The 19788-nt window shown below is 39.8% G+C and overlaps 1 protein-coding gene across 2 annotated transcripts in view; it reads right to left on the bottom strand.

The window, feature by feature from the left end:
* Positions 1–19788, bottom strand: part of CTTNBP2 (cortactin binding protein 2) — a 176696-nt gene that overhangs the window by 66311 nt on the left and 90597 nt on the right. Inside the window, exons 4-5 of one of the 2 annotated variants that reach the window (XM_063098875.1) lie at positions 6586–8242; positions 439–642 (exon numbers count right to left, since the gene is read on the bottom strand). In XM_063098875.1, the coding sequence (XP_062954945.1) occupies positions 439–642; positions 6586–8242 (1861 nt within the window). Of the gene's footprint in view, positions 1–438; positions 643–6585; positions 8243–19788 lie in introns of those variants that run through there. The other variant, XM_063098874.1, reaches the window with a different exon arrangement.

Below are 19788 nucleotides of genomic sequence, written 5' to 3'. Positions count from 1 at the left end.
CATGGTTCTAAGGGCTTTAAAAGGAGAGCACCTGAGAGTCTCTCTTTCTCTGCTCCACCATTTCTGCCATGTGAGACCCCTGCATTGCTGTAAAGCCACCACCAAGAAGACCCTCACCAGATGTGTTCCCTGGACTTTGGTCTTGCCAGCCTCTGAAACTGTAAGCAATAAATTTTGTTTTCTCACAGATCACTCAGTTCCATGTATTTTGTTATAAGCAACAGAAATGAAATAATACAGGAACTATACAATTTGGACTTTTTAATGTTAACAAAAACTTAAATCTTATGTAAAAAAAAAAAAAAAAATTATCCACTACTACCTGTAAGAGAAAACTGAAACCAAAATGGACCTTTTGCTCATAGCAATGATTACAAGTGTTTTTGACTTTCCATTCTGTTGCAAGTGTGTGGTATGATAAGAGCTTGCCATTTTTACCTGTATGTCCATTCTTAGCAGCAGAATACAAGGCAGAATGGCCATCTTCACAGGAGTAATTAATGTCCAGTCCTTCTTCATTAAGCAGCATTGATAATAAAGTGACATTTCCCTGGGCAGCAGCTTGCTGAAGAAGGGTGGGCCTGCCAGCCAGGGGGGCAGGACCACCACTCATTAGCAAAGGGGTTAGGGAGGGTGACCAGCCTGTAGGTTAAAGTGACCCTCGTTAGAGTAGGAAAAAGGACAAGAGACAGATATTACCCATCCCTTCTGAATTACACACACACAAACATATGAACATGTATCCTCAAGTGGATTATGTGGTTTCTAACATTATCAATATGTTAATATTTACTCAGCATGGATCTGAACTGTTATTTCAGATCTTATATCTGCTGCTAATTAAATTAACATACATCATAAGTTATTTTTAGTCATCAGTCTTGCACAGATAAATGTTAAAGTGGTGACTGGTTTTAGGAAACTAAGATGGCTGTCTCATTTTAAAAGTTCAAATTGCTCTTTAGGATTTCAAAACAATTTGAACTTTAAAATCATGTTAAGGTTTCCTCAATTTCAATATCAATCTTAAAGAGTGAACTGACATTTTTAGGTATAAGACAGAAATAATTATAAGAAATAGAGATTTTCTTTTTTCAACAATGTTTGTAAGGTACATAACTATACATTTTTACATAAACCACTAAGATAGACCAAGCACTGTCAAGGAGCCTATTTACATTCCTTGAATTCCCTTATTTGGAAATAAAGGTAACAGAGACCAACTACTATTCGCTATTAATCGCTAATGCAAACACAACATATATGACTGGATCTAGAATACATTGGCACAAATATTCAATACACAATTTTGAAGACTGTGTCATCTGGCCATCTTTACAACATGTCCAACAGACTTTTAATCAGCCAACAAAACAGGACACTCTACCATATAGTTTTAACAAAAATAATAAGAGTTATCATAGTTAGATATTTCTCATCAGTGTTTAGCAGCTTTAGAAGAGAATCTGTTAAGTGTGTGAAGTCGGCTGCATATAGCATGGAAAATTTTCTGAATTCTTCCTTGATCAAAAGGCTGTAAAAACAGTAAAGTAAAAATGTTTATTTAATGTGATATATAGTATCTGTGCATTTAAGGCTTACATACAGTGAACTTTCAAAACAAGTCATTTTACTTTTCTCCATATAGAGCCCCAGTACCTTCAAATAACGACGTTGTATATATATATATACACACAGAGAATTCCTGAGGACACACTTTCTACATATATTTATGGAATCATTCTCTTTAGTAAAATACAATAGATGAATGTTTTATATTCCCTGCACAGCAGTATCAGGACAATGTTCTAGGTATGTGGGTGTTATATTACTATGTACGTGACTCTCAATTCTTATGACTGAATCCTACATTATTGGTCTTAAATTCCTTTAATAAATATTAAAATGGTGCATATGAAAAAATTTCTCAGTATTTTAAAAATTATTTACAAAACAAATCAAAGCCATTTATACAAATGAACCTACAGTGCTTATTAAAAACTGGATATTACATCTTTATAATCAATTATTTGGGTCCATGAATAATTTATTGTTTTTATCCTATTAGGATTGCAGTGACATACAAAACCAAAAGCCTCATGAAATTCAATGTTTATCTAAACTTTATGATATTTTCCCACTAATATTCATTAGCTCTTCTTACAAAAGTAGTATTTTTACTTCATACTTACAAGAAGGCTCCTCTCTGGTACATTTTACCTTTTGTATTTTCTTAAAAACAAACAAACAAAAAAACAGGCCCACAAAAATTAAATCAGTACTTATTAGAAATAGAGGATAAACAGAAATTATAAATACCAAGGTATGAAACCTTGACTGCATAGCAAACACAGGCAATATGAAGGCATCGCACTATCGTCCTCTGCGGAACAGGAGGGGATGCAGCTCACGCTCAGCCAATTTCTTTCTCTCATTCTCTCATTCTCTCTCTCTCTAGATCTCATCCAAGGGCTCTTGGTTATTGATATTCTATTATGAATACCAACACATGTATATTAAGCAGTTTGCTATTCTTTTGGGTTTTATTTTCATTTTTCTTTTTTCACCAGAATTCTAGGCTTTGGGAGGATAGTTTCAATATATTTTTCAACTGCTTTGTGTAAAAATATTGAATGATGAATATAATTTCCTGGGAAACTCCATTTTTAATATTGTTATCTGAAAGATAAAATGTTTTATTCAAATTTTTTCTTAATCTTTAGACCACTCAAGAGCCTTGCAGTTCTCTTCCTGTTATACAGAACAGCAGGAGAAGATACATCAATTTCCTTATTTTCTTAGGGGACTGTAATTAATATACTTTTAAAATGTTAACAAAAGAAAAATGCTTTATAAATACCAAGTATTTTAAAATTTTAAATACATTTTATATCCTCACTATCATTTCCAGTTTTCTCTAGCACAGACAAGCTTAAGTCACTTTAATAAATCCTGCTATAAATATGGAAACAAACAAAACTTCACTGCCAGACTACTATTCACCTGAAATTCCCAACAATGATAGAAATGGTACTATTTTGTTACCTGGTTAAGTAATGGTTAAGTAATAACTGAACAGGCCTGTATTCACATAGCTACTCTAATGATGTTAGGAAAAGGTCATTCAGCTTTCAGTGTCACATGCAAACATTAGTACAGGTGACATCTTGCACAACATGCCACGAGGAAGGGAACAGACTGAACATGCAATGACAGAGGGAAGAGGAGTTGCCAACAGCTTCCGGCATCAGCTTCAGAGGGTGGAGAGGGTTAATGTCACAGCCCAGATCATTCTTATTTTCTGATGTAGCCTTTAAGCCAATCATACATGGAGAGTAATTTTTTAAATATAGGTTGAAGGGAAAAAGTCTGAACCAAATCAAATAAAATGCATTAAAAACAAAACAAAACAAAACAGAAAAATAATTTCCAGGGGCATGGAAACTCAGTTGCCTGGAGCAATTTCTGGGCTGGGCTTCTGTTCATCTAACAATTGAAATGTGTTCATTTGACAAGTTTGGCAGGAACAAGAAATTCTAATTCACTTAGAAGTTAAAGCATTATTTAAAAATTTAACATTTGGCAGTAAATGTTGCCAATAGTATTAGGGTAATTTATAATGCAATTCATCAAAATAGTAACTTCTGTCATCCCAATTCTCCTTGGTGCTTTAACTCAGCCATAATTGTTTGTCATTGAAGGTGACATGGAAAATCAGGATTTTAGAGTTTGAAAGATCATGGGATCTAGCAGTTTCCCAAAGAAGGAGAGGTAATGAACTATTGTTTGAAAATTCATCAGGCAAAATTATTTTGAATATTATTTTTTGTTTGAAAATATTTTTTTGTTTCAATGCTTTCATTTTTAAATGGAAAAGCTAATGGCTCAGAGAGAACATGCTTTCTAGGGTGATACTTACAAAGAAGCAGAAATGGAATAATCCTGACTTCGTACATTCAGTTCAGTGCTTGTTTGATCACTGAACTTGGGACAGACATCTGCCAGACATATCTGGCAGATGTGCTGTGTCCCCATGTCCTGTCCTTAGCAACCACGAGGGCATTTAGTGGCTTTTTATAAGGTTGATAACTTTCAGTGGGCTTATGACCTGGAGAAGCACAAGCTCACCCAGGCACGGACAGGTTAAAAAGCAGGATGGAGGGAGCTCTGGTGCTTCCTACTTGCAATGGGAATGTGACAAAAATAGGACAATCTAAATAGAAAACAGAATTGAAATCCTATATCTCAGTTGGAGAGTTCAGGCTGACCTACATCCACAGTTGAGTTACACAGTTATACACCCCCATTATGTAAGTGTAATAACATTTCCATTCCCTGAACAGATGAGGTGCTCAGTCAACATTTCTTGAATACTAAAGATCTCCAGTGCCTCCACTCTCCCCTAATAAACCACATCTTATAATCAAATGACACAGAAATTTGTTATTCCACCAATGGTAACCCTGTACTTCTGAGAATACGTTGGCCAAATTGCAAAAATTGGAGAATAGAGAATGAGGAACCAGTTTCATGAATCTTTAGTGGATGTTGTTGCTTTGGTTCACCATGTTCTCTTTTGCTCTCCAGACCTAAGCAAAGGACATTTTTCAGAGGAATTATGGCTCCTTTATCTAAAGTTCCACTGGATCCTATGAAGGTCATTCTGGTAAATATATAGCAGATTAGGAATTCTTCATCTTTAAAAGTTAACTTAAAATCCTGCTGACAAGTTATGCTTCTCAGTCATGGATCCTGATTTTAAAACTTCTCTGCTGAAACCAAAGGGCATTTGTGGCTGGACCCTGGACCACAGTGATGACCAAGAAAACAACTGGCAAAGCCTCAAGGTATCAAAGCAAAGATGGCTTTGTATTTTTAAAAAACTGACAAAACTTATATATGTTCCTAGGAAGCGTTTTCTACTTCACAGTCTATGCATTTATGTCAATAGCACTGCCACAGCTCCAAACATTGTTGGAACTTGTGTAACTGCCTAAAGATCTTACGGTACATTCTGTGATTCTCCTGAATGGTAGCAAATATTCCTTTTCCGAGGGTGGGTTTAATTTGTCACAAACAGCTAACATTATTTTAGGCCAATGAGAAGGGCTGTCCAGCTTAGTAATATGATTTTGGATCAAAAATATGGAGTGCTGAATGCTTGCAAACACATCACAATATAATACCGAAGTCAATTCTAAAACAAATTCTCAAAAATGCTTTGAGCACCAATATCATTGAAGCAGCGACAACACCTCTAGTTATTGCTTGCTCATGCTGTTCTAAGCTTGATGCCATGCTCGTATAGTATCTGATCCTCCTAACATCCACTCTCACCCATATAAATAGCAAAGCTCCATATTAAGGAAGAGAAAACTTGCTCAGTTTAAGAAAAAATTGTCAAAAACACAATTGTAAATGGCAGAGCCTAGATTCCAATGCAGAGCTGACTAACTTCCAAGTCCATGCTGTTTCCAATACCCAATTTTGCCCCTCAAAATAAGATATAGTCTCACAAACAGCTTAATTTCAAGGAGACAGTTTATGATTGAATAAATAAATCCTGGTGTACTGCTCTCATTACCTGATGATTAGCATGTATAGCGCTACCTGTTTTTCTCATGCCCACTCTCCCCTGTAAGTTTTAAATATAACACTATTCAACCTTCTTTTAATTTTTAAAGTTCCCTCCCACAGAAACAACTGTCTCTGCTTGCTATCCACTAAGATCCCCTGGTAGGAGAGACATCTCCAAACAGAACTCCGACATGGTAACATTATTTTAGATCCACAAAGTGCTCAATGAAGAACTAATCCAGTCATGTCAATCAAAAGCAAGGCTTCCTCTACCAACTGTGCAACAGAGAGGGAAAGTCCAGTTCTTCTTTGTTCAAGAGTCCCAATGAGTTCATAAGCCACATCTGCAATGAAAACCTTCTCCAGTACAGCCCTTATGCTATGCTATCCAACTGTGCTCAAGTGTTGGAAGAAGAAAGCTCTCAAGAGGGTAAACAGCTTTGGAAATTAGAGCAGAGATTTATAAATATTCAAACTTCATCTCTGAGGGTTAAAAAAAAAAACCCTTAACATCAAACTGATATTAAAACCCAGATTATACCAATTACAGAAGAAATCTAATCGGTTTGATAATCCAGGGTAGTGTTAATAATAACTTTAAAGGATTTTTTTTATGTCCTCTAGGAATGGACAGAGACTGACGATGCCTGTTTATATTGAGGTCTTGTGAGATAAATGTTTAATGAGAAGGAATACTCTTTTCTCCCATGGAAATGTTACAGCCTGTCTAAATTAATGGTCTCCATGTGCTTCAAACCACAATTTTCAGGTTATTTTAAAAGAAAAAAAGCACTCAGCATAACAAAACCGCAATTCATACAGCAAGATGAATCACCATACCCTGGGGCCTTTAAAGAAAAACACAAAAAAAGAGAGGAAAGAAATAGAAAAAAAAAAGGAACAAATTAAAAAATAAAAAAAAGTTTCAAGGCAATGTGAAGGAAATTGAGGCACATGAGAGGACAGGCCACATTCTTAAAAAAGGGTATAATATTTCAATCCCTTTACCTGATGCTGTTACCAGGAGGCTGTCTGAGGCACCTGGTCTACGGGATGAGGCACTAACAGGGTTTATGGAAGAGCGAAAGGCAATGGTGGTAGGAATGACAAGGGAACTGTCTGAACATGCAGGTTGGTTCGATCCAGGGGTTTCAGCAGGCCAGGCACCCACCTGAGACGTGGCCAGGGCTGAAACTGCACAGCCTGCAGGTGCCACAGTTAAATCTATGGATGGTTTTGGTGGCAGCTGAGGGGAGGATGATTTAGGGAGGTTCTCCTCATTTATGACCCTGTTCCCTTGGGGCAAACTGGAAGGAGGCGAAGCCACAGTTTTGTTATCAACCTTGGCCCCTGTGTTTGAGGCCCTGCTGCTATCCATGATAACCTTGAGTTGGGGATGTGGTGGAGAAGGAGTTTGGGAGAGCCCTGGCTTTTTTGGAGGGATAGGAGGAGGATTTCCTCTGTCAACTCGTGCTATACTGGGAGTCTTTAAACTGGTGCGACCAATGGGAGAGTAGGTGCCAACGTCCCCCATAGGGGGGGCTCCGGGCCTTGGGGCTGCACTCGCTTGAGGGCTTGTAAATCTTGACAGTGCTTGGGTCACAGTATTCCGAGCAAGCTGTTTGGCCACTAGGTTGTCACGACTTGTAGGAGAGACATCTCTTGATGGAGGACTTTGGGTAGTATTTCCATTTTGGTCCGGGTCATTAGCATTGCCCTGAAATCTAAATCTAGCTGCTTGGATTCGTGGGTTTAGACCTGGATGCAAAGACGTGTTGGCACATGGTGAATGTAAACTGTGTACAGGCGGAGCCTGTGAGTGGTTCTGGGGAGCTGTGCCTGGGGCTTGAGCAATGGGAGGACCAGTGTTATTGGGAAGTGGGGGTACGCTACTTGTTAGGTCTGGTATTGAGCCAGGGCTCGGTCCATTTTCTTCAATTTTGCTTGCACTTGGAGGTGGGAGAGTGGGTAGAGAGGAGCCAATCAAGTCACAATGGGAAGCCTGCCTATCAACACCTGGCCTGAGCAAGGTGGCATTGGTGCACACATTCCCTTTTGCATTTGCAGAGACTAGGGGGCTCCCTGTGGAAGGCTTTACAGGCACAGTCAAAGGCAACTTCTTCACATGGTCAGTGCTGTCTGTCACTAGGTCTGTCTGGCAAGCAACAGACCTTGTCACAGGTCCTTCTGTCCCCACAGATATAGAAACCAAACGCCTATCTTTTGTCTTCCGTGGGAGAGAGAGGCTTGGCTTACTGTCATTTCCCCTTTTCAGCTGCTCGATCATTTTCTTCATCTTGTCTATCTCCTCTTTGAGGTCAGTGGTGTGCGCTTCTTCGCGGTTCAGCTTGGCACGAAGCTGCTCCCGTTCGGTATCGAACTCTGAGAGCTGTTTTTCCATCTGAGCTTCCATTTCTGTGCTTCTGCGTTTCTCTGCAGAGAGTTCCTCTTCTAATTCATTTGTCTTCTTCTTTTCCTCTTCCAGCTTGGCCATGGCTTCCTCTAGCTTCTGGGCCTCCTCTATGACTTTGCCCGAGAGCTGTTTACACTCCTTCACAAGCATCAGGACCACCAGCTTGTTCTTGCCACGCTCCTCCTCGAGGCGGGCAGCCAGCTTCTTGTGCTCTTGTTCGAGGGTTTGTAGCTGAAGCTTCTCCATTTCCAGCTGGAAAAAATTCACAGGAAAGCCCTCATTAATCTACAGAACATTCTTTCCACCGAAGAAGTGCTTTTTTCGAGAGATTTTCATTAATTTTCTAACAATTACATGGTAAGGGTCAGCAAAAAATGTCATCTTTTCAAAATGTGTTGTGAGAAGAAAGATAATATTTTAAAGACCTATGAAAATGAGAAAATAGATGTAAATGGTTTTATGAAAAACATCTAAGTTACAACAATAGACAATCTTTTAGATCTATTAAAGTTAACTATGAAAAAAGAGAACAATAATCGGATGCTTCAAATCACAGCAGAGTTCAGAAAGGTCTGTTTTTATAAAAATAGAGCCTTGTGAGGGAACTGGGGATATTAAAAATAAAGAGGTTTAATACCTTAAAATTACTAACTAATCTTTGAGGTACAGAATCATAAAAAGTGCTGAAAACAAAGGACTTTGGTTAAATGCTAAGCCTTTATATTCGATAATTGGATTACTTAGCTAAATAATGTAACTTCTCTGAGCTTCTTATGATGGGTTGTTGTCAAAGTCATATAAAGTCATATATGAAAGTTCTTTGAAAACTATGCAGAGCTAAAAATATGTCTTATTGGAACTGTAATCAGTGTCAGTGAACCCAAAGCCTGTCTGCTACTTCGATCCCATTTGCTCACTTGATTCCCATGGACTTGGCCTTCCTGTTTGCCGCACATTCTTGAACAGGGTCCGAGCTCAGTGTCTTTGACCTTGCTTTCTGTTCTCTCTGCCTTGGATTCCACCCACACACCTTCACGTAGTGTTCCTGCTGTCCTCACCATTCCATCTGCTCAAGCATGCAGGGAGAGGTACCTTTTCCCTTCACAAAAAAGCTGTCTATTCACCGAGCCATAGGCCCCTAGGATTGGTGCTTACCAGAGAAGAAACATTTCTCTACTTGTTTGACCTAGAGAGGAAACTTTTAAAAACCTTTATCTCTGCAGATGGGGTTTTCTAATATGCACCAAAGTACCCAACAGCACAAGAGGCTGGCTCCTTCATGTCCTCCAGGGCTCTGCTGAAGTGAGGCCTTCCCTCACCACCCCGTGGAAAATAACAGTCCCTGCCATCCATGAACGCATCACCCTTTGTCTAGCACCTACCTGCCCCCACTGGAATGGGACTTTATGAGGGCAGGGACTGTCTGTCTTGTTTGTGGCTGTGTCCTCAAGACCTAGAACAGTGGCTGGAACACAGTGGTGTTTAATAAATTATTGGTTGAATGAATTAATGAAATTAATGTAGTTCCACAGAAACAACAAACTTCCAAACACCGATGGTACTTTCTGGGTACAAGGGCAACCTTACAGCTGCACTATTCTAACATGTTCTAACAGGCTTCTCACTTCTCTCCAGGGGAACATCTGTCACGAGGGGCTCCTGAAGGACAAAGGACACACTCCGAGCTGGGACGCAGGAGCTAGGTCAGCTCACATGCCTGATCTACCAGGGGTGGAAACATTCTACCAGGGGTACATAGAGGGCTTCATGGCTCATAAAGGTTAAAGTAGACCTACCTGATTAAAGATATGGAGAGGACTTTTTTTTCCTCTAGATGTTGAACACAAATGCACTCCCGAGAGAGTTAGTACCTATTTAAGTCAGATTTTAGTCAACAATAACGGAGGGAGGAGATGCTCTCACGATCCCTCAGTTGAGGGCATGTGCTCCTGTTCCTTACCCGCTAGGAAAATACACTCCTCCATTCCCATTCACAGTCATACAGTCATGGAACCAAGAGGAGAAAATGGCTCGCTGTCCAACTAGAGGTCAGAGACATTATTTACTATTTACCCTGGATGCTTCCTGCTTTGAAGAGCAGTTGCTGAATAGCACTGGATGGATCCCATAAATAGGTGATCTGGAATATAGATCATTTCTCATGAACAGTTACACATATGCTCTAGTCTACTGTATGGAATTTTGGGGGTCACTTCATAAGTAGATTAGGTAAGATTTGGGAAACAACAGTGCTATCATATATTTATATTTATATTATATTCACTTGGGTGCCTCACAGAAAATTTGACTTATTATTGGCTAAAGCACATTTAACTCTTGTAATGTGCACCAAATGATAGACTGCTGCTAGAAGGCATAGACAAAATTAAAACTACCGAGAAAATTTAAAATGCATTTTATATTAACTCCAACAAAAAAACATTCTTATGGCAATGTAAAACAACAACAACAACAACAAAAAAACCCCACACAAACTAGGTCAATTTTCACCTTGTATTTAAACTACAAGTTTCATAATTTACCTCAAAAGGTAGAAAAAAGATGTGCTGTAGAATTTTAAGAGCTACCATCATTTTACAAAACAACTAAGTAGAGGCCAACTTAGTGACTTCCCTGATGTCGTCTGGCTAATTAGCATCAGAATCATGGCAGTTACTCAGGGTGCTATTTGTCTCAAGTTTTTCTCACCATGTCACATATCTTGCCCATGGTATTTCTTCACTATGGATCATCATACTTCATTTTTGAAATAACTTTCATCTTACACTTCAGAATCAAATTGAAGAAACAGTTCCAACTGAAAATCAATACAACTGATCTCAGATATTTATACAGAAATCTATACTACTATAAAAGCATCCATAATTCTTTTGTATCTTTGTCCTTCTACCACTCGTGCCTTATAAATCCTATCTCAGACTAATTCATGTCATTTTTAAACCTACCAGAGAGCAGAGCACAGAGGAAACTTCACAACTCATGTACCTACAAACACATGGCTCCAAACTCAATTGAGCTCTGAGCCCCAAACATCACCCTACCTAACTCTGTTTAGCTGCTTCTACCATTTATTACAGGGGATATTTCAAACCTCTGCCACTTTCCCCAAAACTTCACCTAATGATCAATCACTGGACTCTCAGTTTACCTTCACAGACTCCTTTATCAAGGAAATTCAAACTCACTCATTCTCCCTCTACATTTCTGTCTCCTCCATTAAGATTTATTACAGCCACACCAATTCATATGTCCTTCCCTTCAATCTAAGGGAAAAAGGTTTCCATCTGTTCAACTTCAGACTTGCCTTCAACAATTAACTTCATTCTTTCCTGTCACCTCTGGAACTTGCTCCATCAGTTATCACACTGCTCTTTATAAATACTAAACATCTGCCTCTCTACAAGCTTCTTCCAATCAGTAGATAAATATACTCCCACACTTTAAAAATACTTTTTTATATTAAAAAAAAGTCCTTGACCATTATAGCCCAAAGTTTTTATGCTTAAGACACTAAGAGATGTAGCACTAAGTTCTGATCCCACACTTATTAGCTGTGTGACCTTGGTAAGTTCTCTCTCTAAAGCTAGATTCTGTACTATTTCCTTATTTGTACAATAGAGCAATAATAGTAATTGCTTTATAGTATTAAATGAGACATTTCTTGTACAGTGTGTAGCATAGTGCCTGGCACTAAAAAATGTTAAGTTTTCAATACATGATATAATAGCTAGTTGTGTTACTTAAAAATGTGTGACTTTGGGGCCGGCCCCATGGCTCACTTGGGAGAGTGCGGTGCTGGTAGCGCCGAGGCCGCGGGTTCGGATCCCATATAGGGATGGCTGGTGCGCTCACTTGCTGAGCGTGGTGTGGGCCACACCGTGCCGTGGGTTGTGATCCCCTTACTGGTCCAAAAAAAAAAAAAAAAAGTGTGACTTTGCACAGTGTTTTTCCTTCTGAAAACACATTTCAAGGCAAACAAGGAACTAGAGAACAGACCACATTAAATATACAAATGGATGTTTTTATAAGTTAGGGGTTATGGATTTCTGAGTTTCAAGATGGCGGCGGCTGCGGCGGCTGGCGCGGAGTAGCTGAGGTGGAAAAGGTGGCCACTGGGCCTCAGGCAGCCGGGAAACTTGTGGACCTTCCTCTGGCCATCTCTTAAGGGAGGACTGCTGCTGCTGGCCGGTCGTGGGGGCTCAACGCCACTTTGCCCCGGGCAGGAGAGGCTGCCTCATTTACAGGCAACAGCTTTGAAGTGTGGAGCAGGAAAAGAACTGATTCTTAGCTGCAAAAGTGAGTCTTGAAATAGGGAACACGGCGCCAGGGCTGCTGTGGATGCAGCCAGGATCCCGGAGGCTGGGGCCACACTGAAGGCGGCCAGCTGCCCTATTCAGGATTCGAGGTTTCAGGCCGGCATTAAAGAAGATTCCTGGGAGCGCCCGAGCCGCGCCGCGACTGAACAGCCCCAGGCGGCAGCGCCGAGAACACGGAAGGCAACAAACCAGAGACAGAGCGAGCGCCCGACCTGGCACAGCACTGTGAGTGATCCCTGGCACAGCTCTGTTCGGGGGGTGGATGCCCACGCGGCTCCCGCCTGCACCACCAGGCCACTCACTGCCACGGTGCTGCCTCCATTTTCCCAGGTGCGGGCAGCTCCGCCCTGCTCGGCCATCACTGAGCCCATTTGCTTGGCCTGGCGCGGGGCTTTCCGGACCCTGCGGGCCGACCTCCTCTCCCACTCCCCCCGCGGTTCTCTGGCAGGGCTGGGGGTGTGGGGCGTCCCGACCAGTTTTGGGAGGGCTAGGAAGTACAGGCGGGCTGACTGTCACTCCACCACACCCTGGACTCCGGCCCCGGTAAACTTCCTGTTACTGGGAGGCAGATACCATCTCTGCGACCACCAGTTTGGAAAAAAGCCTAACGAATTTCTGGTTGGGAATAGTGTGGTAGGAGAGTTCCCAGGTCCGCTTGAACCTGCCAGAGAGCAGGCTGCAGGCGGGTGCTAGACTCGGTTTATACCGGGGGGATACAAAGGTGAACAAGACCCGAGAAAGATCTACAAAGTGCTACAAAGGCACCCAGAGAGACCGGTCGTCTGTGCCTAGCAGAAACCTGGTAGACTTCCTGGGCGAGGCGGTGCTGAGCAGGGTCTTGAAGGCCCAGCTGATAGACGAGGGGTGCAGAAGACACGCCCCAGCCCAGCACAGTGTGCACAGAGGGGGAAGACGTGTGGCCAGGGAGGCGGAGACTCGACAGAAACCACACACCCGGTGGGGTCGCCACTGCATGATCTAACAGCCTGGGCCAGAGCACACGGAACGGGGAGAAGTCCTGTACAGAAAGTGAAAGCTCAACAGAGATCACACACCTTGTGGTACGTGATCCACCAGCCCAGCAGAGTACAAGCTGACCAGAAAGGTGGCTCCCCGGAGAAGCCCAAGACCCGAGGCAACCACACACACAAGACACTAGAGGCCAACTGAGCAGTCACGGCGGGAGCCATACCAAATTGGCAACCACAGCAACATCCTAGTTAGTCATTAGTCTTAAACCGGTGGACTGTGAAACCCCCTGCCACAATGAACAAACACCAAAAAAAAGACACCAGAAATACAAAAAATCAAGAAAGTACACCACCAAAAGTTAATAAATCTCATACTCTAGATCCTATAGAACAAGAAGCCCTTGAAATAACTGACAAGGAATTTCGAGTGATAATTCTAAGGAAACTGAATGAGATACAAGAAAACTCAGCTAGACATCATGATGAAATGAGGAAAAGTATACAGGATCTGAAAGAGGAAATGTACAAGGAAATCAATGTCCTGAAAAAAAATGTAGCAGAACTTGCTGAACTGAAGAAGTTATTCAGCGAAATAAAAAACACAACGGAGAGTTTAACCAGCAGGCTTGTCGAAGTTGAAGAGAGAACCTCTGAACTTGAAGATGGGCTGTTTGAAATAACACAAGCAGACAAAAAGAAAGAAAAAAGAATCAAGGACATGGAAGAAAATCTGAGAGAGATATCAGACAACCTCAAGCGCTCAAATATCCAAGTCATGGGTATTCCAGAAGGGGAGGAAAATGGAGATTCCATTGAAAACATATTCAACAAAATAGTGGCAGAAAACTTCCCAGGTATAGGAAAAATCACAGATCTTCAGATCCAGGAAGCTCAAAGATCTCCAAACATATTCAACCCAAAAAGGCCTTCTCCAAGACATGTCATAGTCAAATTGGCAAAACTCAGAGACAAACAGAGAATCTTAAAAGCTGCAAGAGAGAAGCGTCAAATCACCTATAAGGGAGCCCCAATCAGGTTAACATCAGACTTTTCATCACAAACCCTAAAAGCTAGAAAGGAATGGGATGATATTTTCAAAATACTAAAAGACAAAGATTGCCAGCCAAGAATACTCTACCCTGCAAGGCTATCCTTCCGAAATGAGGGGCAAATAGTATATTTCTCAGACAAACAAAAACTGCGGGAGTTCACTACCACAAGACCACCCTTACAAGAAATCCTCAAGGGAGTACTGGGTTTGGTTCCTGAAAAATAACTACCACTGCCATAAAAACCTAAGAAAAATCTAAACCCGCTAGTACAATAAAAATGGCATTCATGAAGAGAAAACAAGCTAAGAAAAACACTATCTACAACCTAAGGAACCAACAAACAAAGAAACCAAACAGTAAATCAGAAAGCAAGGAACAAAAGACACCTAAGACAACCAAACAACCAATAAAATGCTAGGAATAAATCAACACCTGTCAATAACAACTCTTAATGTTAAAGGCTTAAATTCCCCAATTAAAAGACACAGACTGGCTGACTGGATCAAAAAGCAGGACCCAACTATATGCTGCCTACAAGAGACCCACCTCACCCATAAAGATTCACACAGACTAAGAGTGAAAGGATGGAAAAAGATTTACCATGCAAACAGAAAAGAAAAACGAGCTGGAGTGGCTATTCTTATATCTGACAAAATAGACTTTAAACTAAAAACCATAAAAAGAGACAATGAGGGACACTACTTAATGATAAAAGGACTGATCCATCAAGAAGACATAACAATCATAAATATGTACGCACCCAATGTTGGAGCAGCCAGATTTATAAAACAAACTCTATTAGACCTAAAGAAGGAAATAGACACTAATACCATAATAGCAGGGGACCTGAACACTCCACTGTCAATATTAGACAGATCATCTAGGCAAAGAATCAGTAGAGAAACACAAGATCTAAACAAGACTCTAGACCAATTGGAATTGGCAGATATCTACAGAACATTCCACCCAACAACCTCAGAATATTCATTCTTCTCATCAGCACATGGATCATTCTCCAGGATAGATCACATATTAGGTCACAAATCAAGTCTCAATAAATTCAAAAAAATTGGAATTATCCCATGTATCTTCTCAGACCACAATGGATTAAAACTAGAAATTACTAACAAACAAAACTCTGGAAACTATACAAACACATGGAAATTAAACAGCATTCTACTTAATGACGTATGGGTCCAAGAAGAAATCAAGCAGGAAATCAAAAAGTTTATTGAAACTAATGAAAACAATGATACATCATACCAAAACCTGTGGGATACTGCAAAAGCAGTATTGAGGGGAAAATTTATTGCATTAAATGCTCACTTCAGAAGAATGGAAAGATGGCAAGTGAACAACCTAACACTTCACCTTAAAGAACTAGAAAAACAAGAACAATCCAATCCTAAAGTTAGCAGACGGAAAGAAATCATTAAGATCAGAGCAGAACTGAATGAAATTGAAAACCAAAAAACAATTCAAAAGATCAATGCATCAAAAAGTTGGTTTTTTGAAAAGATAAATAAAATTGACAAACCATTAGCATGGCTAACAAAAAAAAGAAGAGAGAAGACTCAAATAACAAAAATTAGAAATGAAAAAGGCCATATTACAACTGATTCATCTGAAATACAAGGAATCATTCGAGACTACTATAAACAACTATACGCCAACAAATTTGAAAATCTGGAGGAAATGGATAAATTTCTGGACACACACAAGCTCCCAAAACTGAACCGTGAAGACGTAGAAAATTTGAACAGACCAATAACAATAAAGGAGATTGAAGCTGTTATCAGAAGGCTCCCAACAAAGAAAAGCCCAGGACCAGATGGATTCACAGCAGAATTCTACCAAACATTCAAAGAGGAATTGACACCGATTCTTTACAAACTATTCCAAAAGATTGAAATGGACGCAAATCTCCCAAACTCATTCTATGAAGCAAACATCATCCTGATACCAAAACCAGGTAAAGATATAACCAAAAATGAAAACTACAGGCCGATATCCTTGATGAATATAGATGCAAAAATCCTCACTAAAATACTAGCAAACAGAATACAGCAACACATACGAAAAATTATTCATCACGATCAAGTGGGATTCATCCCAGGGATGCAAGGTTGGTTCAACATACGCAAATCAATAAATGTGATACACCATATTAATAAACTCAAACACAAGGACCATATGATCATCTCTATAGATGCTGAAAAAGCATTTGATAAAGTTCAGCACTCATTCATGACAAAGACCCTCTATAAGTTAGGTATAGAGGGAAAGTATCTCAACATAATTAAAGCCATATATGACAAACCCACTGCCAATATCATCCTGAATGGGGAAAAGCTGAAAGCTTTTCCTTTAAGAACAGGCACTAGACAAGGATGCCCACTCTCACCACTCCTATTCAACATAGTGTTGGAAGTACTAGCCAGAGCAATCAGAGAAGAGAAGGAAATAAAGGGCATCCAGACTGGAAAAGATGAAGTCAAACTGTCCCTGTTTGCAGATGACATGATCCTATATATCAAACAGCCTAAAACCTCTACAAAAAAACTGTTGGAATTGATAAATGATTTCAGCACAGTAGCAGGATACAAAATCAACACACAAAAATCAGTAGCATTTCTTTTCTCCAAGAGTGAACATGCAGAAGGAGAAATCAAGAAAGCCTGCCCATTTACAATAGCCACCAAAAAAATAAAATACTTAGGAATTGAGTTAACCAAGGAGGTGAAAAATCTCTATAATGAGAACTACAAACCACTGCTGAGAGAAATTAGAGAGGATACAAGAAGATGGAAAGATATTCCATGCTCTTGGATTGGAAGAATCAACATAGTCAAAATGTCCATACTACCCAAAGTGATATACAAATTCAATGCAATCCCCATCAAAATTCCAAAGACATTTTTCTCAGAAATGGAAAAAACTATTCAGACATTTATATGGAACAATAAAAGACCACGAATCGCCAAAGCAATGCTCAGCAAAAAAAATAAAGCTGGAGGCATAACACTACCTGACTTTAAGCTATACTACAAAGCTATAATAACCAAAACAGTATGATACTGGCATAAAAACAGACACACTGACCAATGGAATAGAATAGAGAATCCAGAAATCAACCCACACACTTACTGCCATCTGATCTTTGACAAAGGCACCAAGCCTATTCACTGGGGAAGGGACTGCCTCTTCAGCAAGTGGTGCTGGGATAACTGGATATCGATATGCAGGAGAATGAAACTAGATCCATACCTCTCACCGTATACTAAAATCAACTCAAAATGGATTAAGGATTTAAATATACATCCTGAGACAATAAAACTTCTTAAAGAAAACATAGGAGAAACACTTCAGGAAATAGGACTGGGCACAGACTTCATGAATACGACCCCAAAAGCACGGGCAACCAAAGGAAAAATAAACAAATGGGATTATATCAAACTAAAAAGCTTCTGCACAGCAAAAGAAACAATTAAAAGAGTTAAAAGACAACCAACAGAGTGGGAGAAAATATTTGCAAAATATACATCTGACAAAGGATTAATATCCAGAATATATAAGGAACTCAAACAACTTTACAAGAAGAAAACAAGCAACCCAATTAAAAAATGGGCAAAAGAGCTAAGTAGGCATTTCTCTAAGGAAGATATCCAAATGGCCAACAGACATATGAAAAAATGCTCAACATCACTCAGCATCCGGGAAATGCAAATCAAAACCACATTGAGATACCATCTAACCCCAGTTAGGATGGCTAAAATCCAAAAGACTATGAACGATAAATGCTGGCGAGGCTGCGGAGAAAAAGGAACTCTCATACATTGTTGGTGGGGCTGCAAAATGGTGCAGCCTCTATGGAAAATGGTATGGAGGTTCCTTAAACAATTGCAAATAGATCTACCATACGACCCAGCCATCCCACTGTTGGGAATATACCCAGAGGAATGGAAATCATCAAGTCGAAGGTATACCTGTTCCCCAATGTTCATCGCAGCACTCTTTACAATAGCCAAGAGTTGGAACCAGCCCAAATGCCCATCATCGGATGAGTGGATACGGAAAATGTGGTACATCTACACAATGGAATACTACTCAGCTATAAAAACGAATGAAATACTGCCATTTGCAACAACATGGATGGACCTTGAGAGAATTATATTAAGTGAAACAAGTCAGGCACAGAAAGAGAAATACCACATGTTCTCACTTATTGGAGGGAGCTAAAAATTAATATATAAATTCACACACACACATACACACATACACACACAAACCGGGGGGGGGGGGAAGAAGATATAACAACCACAATTATTTGAAGTTGATACAACAAACAAACAGAAAGGACATGGTTGGGGGGGAGGGGGGGAGGGAGAAGGGAGGGAGGTTTTGGTGATGGGGAGCATTAATCAGCTACAATGTATATCGACAAAATAAAATTAAAAAAAAAAAATAAGTTAGGGGTTATAATTCAACAATTATAAAGAATATCAAAGAAAGTTGCACTGCCAGTAACGGAGAATTAACTTTTATTAGACTAATGCTTCTGCAGATGGTAATTATAAACCCTTCCAAAAATATAAAATAATGATCTGAAGGCTTGTGACAGCAATAAAAACGGTAGAAATGAGAGAGGAATAAACTCTTCTATCAGAAAGGAGCCAATGGCACTGGGTGAGACTGCCCTTATGCAGGTTTTCAACTGGGGGGCAATTCCCTATCCTGGTAGCCCTGCAGCTGAAGCTTAAGCACAAAGCACCAGTTATATTGGTTTGAGCAGTCAGAGGATGCAATCATCCAGCATCCTTGGTTGATTCTTGAATTACACATTCATGGGGCAAACCCTAGACAGAATGAATGACAGAAGGTAGCTGCTGAACGGCTGAGAGAACTGAGCAAAGATTTCAGTGATTGTCAACTGCAAGAAGACAGTTTAGACTATTAATCAAATCACATTAACTGTTTACTAGAACAAAATACAATTCTTCAGAAGATAACAGAATCCAGACTGTGCACCACAGCATTCTTAATGTTTAGGACACGATAATAATTACTAGGCATGCAATGAAATTAAGAAACAAAAAAAGTGATCCATAGTCTATAGAGAAGTAGTCAATAGAAACTGGGCCTAAGATGATCTATATTGGAATTAACACACAAGGACCTTAAAGCAGCCATTCTGAAATAAAATATGGTCACAATGAATAAACAGAAAGGGAATCTTGTCAGAGAAATGGAAACTATAAAAAAAAATCAAGTTCTGGTGTTCTGGGTTGACTACAGCTAATAATGTCATATTGTATATATTTCTAAAATGCTAGAAAAGAGAATCTTGACCATAATCACCACAAAGATAAATGTTTAGGTGATGAATATGCTATCTACACTAAGTGAAACATTGTACAATATATGCAAGCATTGAAATA

The sequence above is a fragment of the Cynocephalus volans genome, chromosome 6 (assembly GCF_027409185.1).
Source record: "Cynocephalus volans isolate mCynVol1 chromosome 6, mCynVol1.pri, whole genome shotgun sequence".
NCBI classification, from domain to species: Eukaryota; Metazoa; Chordata; class Mammalia; order Dermoptera; family Cynocephalidae; genus Cynocephalus; species Cynocephalus volans.
This window is presented reverse-complemented; position numbering and strand designations above follow the sequence as displayed.